Genomic DNA, 6,935 nt, shown 5'->3' with positions numbered 1-6,935 from the left:
ACAGCACCTGGAGGGGTGGGGGAGGGGAATCCCTCTAACCTGGCAAGCTCCCCTCGAGACGTGGCCACGTGGGCCACGGGAGCTTGGTCTCGCGCGCTCGGTTGCTCGGCAACGGCGTCGCCAGCACTTTGCATGGAGACTACATTTCCCAGCTCGGATAGGTCACTCCTCCCCCCCCCTCCCAACCCCCACGACAGAAGACGCCTTCTCATTGGTCCCGACGGTCCGCGTGTTACTACCCGCGACCAATTGCGTACGGGGAACAAAAACACATGCGTCCGAGGCTGCCTATGCTGCTTGGGAAATGCGGTTGCTAGGGGGCGCTCACTCGCTCGCCTCTGGACGCGCGAATGTATTTGAGGTTTGACGAACGCCGTTGTATGTATGTATCAGTCGTAACATAACCTTTCTGTCGCTGGTGCTACTACCGCTACCGTAGTTACTTGTTGGTTCCACGGCCTACGTCGAGGACTCGGTCTGCCGGCCTGTCACCAACGACGAGGACGACTGCAGGTCACAACAAATCCATCATCACTCGCCCACCTGCGTACTCACCCACCCAAGCGCTCATTCACACACACACATACACACAATAAACACTATCTCATTATCTCACCAAACTCACTCGTCATTTAAAGGCTCACTCGCACTCCCCCTCCGCTTCTCTTGCTCCTTTGCTGGCAAATTGCGCCGCTTTCGAATTCCCTCCCATCGTCTTCCCCCACCCACCACCACCCATCCCAAGTTCGTATAGTAACCCTGTTCATTCAATTAAAACGTGTTAAACGCGTATCTATTACAACTTTTAAAGGGTGCCGTTCGTTGCTAGTCGCTTGACGTTTTGGGCCTGTGCTTAGTACTGTGATAGAAAACAACAACAACAACAACGATGTATTAATATTTTTTGGGGAGAATATTAGCGCACTTGTTCGGCAGCTGCCACGAATCGGGTCCCCTAAGTTCGATTCCCGACGGCGGCTAACATCAGTGGCAAGTGGCATCTGAACCGGTCCTGGGCCCCTTCACCAACCAGCACTGACCAGCGTGGTGAAGTTATGGTTCAATAACCCCCATGACATGCACCTGTTGTGGGGAGGCCTTCATACAGCAGTGGATTGCGAAAGGTTGTAAATTATGTTTAACTACAGTAATACAGTTATTGCATGCGTTAAAATGCTAATTTTTTACAATAACATAAGTACATTTTTATCCAAAAACCATCATGAGTTCTGGTTCGGTAAAGTGACTAGTACCCGGTGAGGTTGCAACAGCTTCGCCAACCTAAAAGCGATTGTCACGTTTAAGGTTAGACTAAGCCACGTAATGATGCGCTCACTTTGGTAAGGATGAACAATAAAGACTTTTGACTGGACTTTGCCCAGCCAGAGCATTAAAATTAAACGTGGTATTCGTATTATGATTTTGAGACACGAGGTGGCGCTCTTACTGTATTCTCTTTAGTCTATTCCTACACTGCATTGGGAAGCTTGGGGATTATAAAATATATTTCTAAAAGCCCGGCGTTGCGTTTGTCCGTCAACTAAATTATGAGAGCCTTTCAGAAGGCCTGAACAATAAAGTTATAGAAAGTGGACCCCACCCCCCAGATGTGGGGGTAAAACGATTATCCAAAATGTTTACAAAAATTGTCGACAATTTGTTTTCACTCCCCACCCCACCAAAATATATTTATTTTGTAAGTACATGTAGTCCCTGACTTACGATGGTCCCCGACTTACGATATTTCGATCTTAACGATGGCGATAGCGATATGACAAAATTGTAAAATATTTGTAATTTCGCGCGGCAGGCAAACGCAGCAGCGTACGAGGTACGATACTGTAACTTTATGATCGCCATCCTCCTCTTCCGACAACTAAGTTAATGTAGCCATCAACAACCTAACATCGTTCAAGTATGCAGACGACGGACAGAATCTTTGTGAGTACAGTAGACTATGATACATTACGATACGTTCAATGCATGTATGATACGTAGCTTTAGCGATTTCATTTTAGGGTTACCGCGATACGATACATACGATCAATGCATGTTAAAAGTTTTTATAGCAGATAGGATTGTTTCCTGAAAAAAACTTTCTATGAAATTGCAGTTCATATAGGTAGGCTAAGAATTTACCTTGTTTTTTTACTTAAAATTTTACTGTGCAATACAGTATTGTAATTAATAAATACATACAGTATATAGTTTATACAGTACGGTACTGTAAGTATATATGCATACACACCCTACATACAATAGTCAGTAGTATCTACTGTCTACACACTCTACATTAGTCAGTAGAGGACATCAGTGGTGGCGACGGGCAATTCGCGACATAGTTCATAGTTCCATTTATTTGGTATAGCCCTGTGAGCCATTCGGCTCTTGAATCGGGTGCAACCGCAACAAACAAAAAAACAAAAACATGAACAAGAAAACATCTTAAAGTGATTACGTGACTGTGCAAACAGAAAATCCAGGGGAAAAAAACATCAAAATATTCCTGAAATAGCACCGTACACCAAGCCCCGCCGGTCCTCGGCTGCCGAAATTCAAGTACATAAACAATTCAAAGCTGTTTTGAGGACATGCCTAAAAAGTACATAAACAATTCAAAGCTGTTTTGAGGACATGCCTAAAATATGAAAACCTTGTCTTTCAGTTTGGTTATGCTTGACTTCTGAGCATAACAGACCTTTCGAGACACATGGCTTCATCTGCTGCAACCAATGGGTCACCGAAGGTGCGTGAGCCACGTTACATGTTCATTCACACATGTGTGCTTAGGTATGCAAGCCCTGTTATATATTTACCTACGTATGGAGGCTTCATTTGGTTGGTGAAATTCTTAGGACTATTCCTAATGAATTTACATTTGTTTCTTATTGTAGGTGACACAAATGACAATACAGTACAGTACATTCAGTTTGTATTTTTCTACGTTTGATCTTTTTGGCAGTAGGTTGTTTTTGGTGTCTTTTTGTGTCTCTATAATTTTTTAAGCTAATTTTGAGGAATAATGCACAGCACACTGACATTCAAGGGACGATGAACTGCTAAGGGGTGAGGGACTGCTAAAACATCTAACTTTTATTGATGTTTCCACCCACTCACTAAGCATCATCCTTTAAGTAAACCATGGCCCCACATTTCCCTACGTGACTTTTGAGTGCATTTTGTTATAATCTCTTAGATCAAGCATTTGGTTAAAATGACATGACAACATGGATATTAATACCACTTGCAAAAGTGCTTTGGAAAATAAGTAGAGCGTACCAATAAGCAACCTGACATCACAGAAAGTTCAACTTTATCTTTCAAGTCAATAAAGTACTGTACGGACCATTTTAATGGTTGCCTGTTTGCAGATGCAGAACGGAGCTGCCACAGCACGGACTTTACGCCGGTTGCAGGCAGAAATTATCCTTGAAACTGACACACCCCGGACTCGAGATGTAAAAAGTCTACGATCAAAGCGAGTTGCCTACTATGACAGGATGCTGAAATCTACGACAGATCCACAAAATTTCCAGGCTCCACAGGCAGATAAATGCAAGAAACCAACACCAAAAGAAATTGATAAGTGTTCAGGAAGTAATACTGAATCCTTTTTTGAACCAAATTTAGACAAAACGATCTTGGAAGGAGGTGATGAATTGAGGCATGAAGTTATTCAAGTAGATAACCCATACGATAGTGACCGTCTGTCAGATTCTCAGTGCAAAAGTGCAGTTATACACTTAGACATTGATTCGAACATGCTTAACAATGAAACATCGAAATGTGGGTTATTAAGTGAAATGAATAGTATTGCTCGAGAAGACACCATTACAGAAGAATCTTATCAAATTGCGCAAGCTTCTGGTTATAATTCAGGAGATCATCCCCACATATCTGTTAAGCGCGGAGCTGAAGCTAACCAGAACCTGCTCATTCATGATTCAGATTTACATCACATATTAGAAGACAAGAGTGTCTCTGAGACACAAAAATTGAGGCATGTGCTTGACTATGCAAGTAAGATATTAAAACATCGGCAGCTGAGAAGGGTGAATTCAAATCACGATTTGAATGTGGGAAAATTGGAGGTGCCTTTATGTATTAATACAGGGTCTGGTTCAAGAATCACAGAGAATGGAGATGATTGTTCACCATTGTCAAAAAATTACACCCACATTGGTGTCAAAGAAGGTGATGGTATGCTCAAATGTAACAGCAAGTCAGATATTTTGCTCACCACACAAGTAGATGATGGAAATTATGGCTGTGGTAAATTAAATTCTCAGAAATATTCATCTCATTCCGGTTGCAATACCAGCTTTGATGAAAGTGATACATTTCGGGCCGATATTCCTCCTTCTAAGTCATTGGAAAAAAAACAAATGAAACCCCCATTTTTAGCTTCACCAAGAAAGTTTAATAAAGAGGTAGGTGACACCAAAACGTTTCAAGATTTGAATTTTGAAGGAAATGCTTTAGTCAGCAAATCATCTCTATGTGTGGAAAATGTAGAGGATGAGCACACTTCGAAGGAAAATAGTAAATGCATTTTACAGAAAAGTTATCAGAAACTAACCGATTCTAGTGATGATGAGGACAATGCTGTTGTGGTGATGCAAAATATTGCATGTGAGCGTTTTACAGATAATGGACATAGTGATCTAATGGTCCCACATCCTGAAGATGAACATTTTGACAGAATCCCTGTTAAGTATTGCTTTCGATATTCTGATATTATGGCAAATGAGATTGAAAGTGACATTAGTTCTGTCAATGAGAACCCATATACCGATAAACTTTATATTCGGGATGACATCACTTCAGAGATAAATGAAAATGGTGAGAAAATATATAAATGTACGAGTGGCATCACAGAAAGCCATCTCTCATCCTTTAATAATATGGTACCCAGTTATAAAGATGCCACTGCAGATTGGTGTCAAAATCAAAGTCTTCAACATTTTTTTATGCGTGGTGAGGACACTGGCCCAAATTTACCATTAGCGTCAAAGATTGTTTTGCAGTCTTTTGACCAAGATGTAGGCAGCTCATTGGATACATCTAGGAAATCTAAAAGAAGCATCAACACGAAAAGTCTAAAGTCAGAACGGCACAAACATAGCATTGAAAAACATTTAGACAGGTTGAGAATCCAAGAAAATGAACAGAGCAACAGAGAAGGTTATCAGATATGTCAATGTGATAGTAGCCTAACAGAGGCTCGCCAACACCAGACAGAAAATGGAAAGCAACATGGCAACAATCATTCATCACCAGTGATTCATGCGCCTATTCTGACCTCTGAGAAGACAACAAAAGGTCAAACAAAAAGAGATGACATGCACAATGCATCATCAGAGTTGGCTAGTGAACAGGTAGCAATATATTCACCAGATCTCGGCAATTTATTTTTACATGATGTGGTTGATAAACATGTCGATTCAGAAAGGAATACTGATAAAGATGACAAAATGCATCGTAAATGTTTTAACAACAGCCAGGATAGGGATCATTGGGATGTGGAATCTGGAGGTGTTGTGAACAATGTTTCGAGGAGGCCTGCAGAATTCAGCCACAGTAAATTGGAAGCAGTTGCCGAGTCCAGCGAAGTTGGGAAGGCTCAGGTAATGAAATTTGCAGAATCCTTTTCAACTCTTTCATATCTACCACAGGCAGAGTTTAGATCAATAAATGTGGAAATAAACTCTGACACTTCTTCGGATGAAGGCTCTTATGTGAAGCAGGCAGTGGTTGATCAGCTAAATGAAGATTCCAACAGACCTGGATCAGACGAGGGAGAGGAAAGATGTGAGAATAGTGCAGAGTGGAGTAAAAAAATGCAATCACTAGCATGCCCTACACCATCCTCCAATCCTAGAATAAAGGCTTCAAAAATTAAACAAAAAAATGGAAAGCTTACATCAAGTGATGGCAGCAACCTCAGAAAAAGTAAAATACAAGGTAAACATTTAATCTTTAACACATTTTAGTTATATTTTTATTGTTAAATTATTTGCCATTAAAACAGGGTTTAAACTGACAAATTATAATTAATATTTTTTACAGTTCTGTACATTTCATTGGAATGCATATGTAATCTTGTAGCTTCCATGTATTTGTAGGAAAGAGCAAGACCACCGAATTTATCAGACGCAGTGGCTACAGGAGGCACTGGGACAGGTCTAGCATTGATTGGTCAACCTACCAAAGTGGAGAACTAAAACCAAAGTAAGTACATCACACTATTATTTAGAGTTTCATATATTATATTCTATATTTAGCACTATAAATTTTTGTTTTACACAGTTGATAAAAAAGTGGAATCATTTATGTCAAGTATCATTCATGTGTGTCACTGCTACATAAAAGTGGGTCTGTTGCACAATGCAGGCATGCTTTTACCATAATGGATAGTGTTTTTCAGCTGTTACAATAATGGCAGTTTCTTCAGCTAGAGACAACATGTTTAGTCCTAAAGTCAATTTGCATTGGGCACTCTTATTCACATGCATGTCAAGATTTCTGTTCATTGTTACTCGGTAAAAGGAATCCCACAAATCACAGTGAACAAACTAAACTCCATCGGCTTTGGTTTTTCTAGATTGAAAGATCGATACCTGCAAAGTGAATTGCATTCAGCACAAATCTGGATTGGCAGATTGTGACTGCAAATGCTATGCCCCTTTATAGGTAGTACATGTTGACTATTTGCTGCGTAAACAAGCAAATTACTTATTCATTCTGAAAAACTTTACATTTTGCTTCATTAACATTGTATAATAATGGCTTTGTAATTGTTCTCATTTTCACATTTTAGATCAGCAGTTAAAAACAGACCAGCAACAGCAAACATTCTACTGCATCAAGTAACAACTACTTCACAAAAATCAACGCCATGTAAGAACACCAGACCTTTGTATTTTTGGGGCACC

The 6,935-nt window shown here is 40.4% G+C and overlaps 1 protein-coding gene across 2 annotated transcripts in view; it reads left to right on the top strand.

The window, feature by feature from the left end:
- The first annotated feature begins 253 nt into the window (after positions 1-253).
- The window catches only part of LOC116941990 (uncharacterized), a 29,837-nt gene continuing 23,155 nt past the window's right edge, over positions 254-6,935 (top strand). The window contains exons 1-5 of one of the 2 annotated variants that reach the window (XM_032953456.1): positions 254-513; positions 2,666-2,746; positions 3,372-5,964; positions 6,126-6,231; positions 6,821-6,900. In XM_032953456.1, coding sequence (XP_032809347.1) covers positions 2,711-2,746; positions 3,372-5,964; positions 6,126-6,231; positions 6,821-6,900 — 2,815 coding nt within the window. In that variant the 5' untranslated portion in view covers positions 254-513; positions 2,666-2,710. Of the gene's footprint in view, positions 514-1,633; positions 1,942-2,665; positions 2,747-3,371; positions 5,965-6,125; positions 6,232-6,820; positions 6,901-6,935 lie in introns of those variants that run through there. The other variant, XM_076066850.1, reaches the window with a different exon arrangement.

The sequence above is a fragment of the Petromyzon marinus genome, chromosome 13, assembly GCF_048934315.1.
Source record: "Petromyzon marinus isolate PM22_M1 ecotype Great Lakes invasive population chromosome 13, UKy_Petmar_22M1.pri1.0, whole genome shotgun sequence".
NCBI classification, from domain to species: Eukaryota; Metazoa; Chordata; class Hyperoartia; order Petromyzontiformes; family Petromyzontidae; genus Petromyzon; species Petromyzon marinus.
This window is presented reverse-complemented; position numbering and strand designations above follow the sequence as displayed.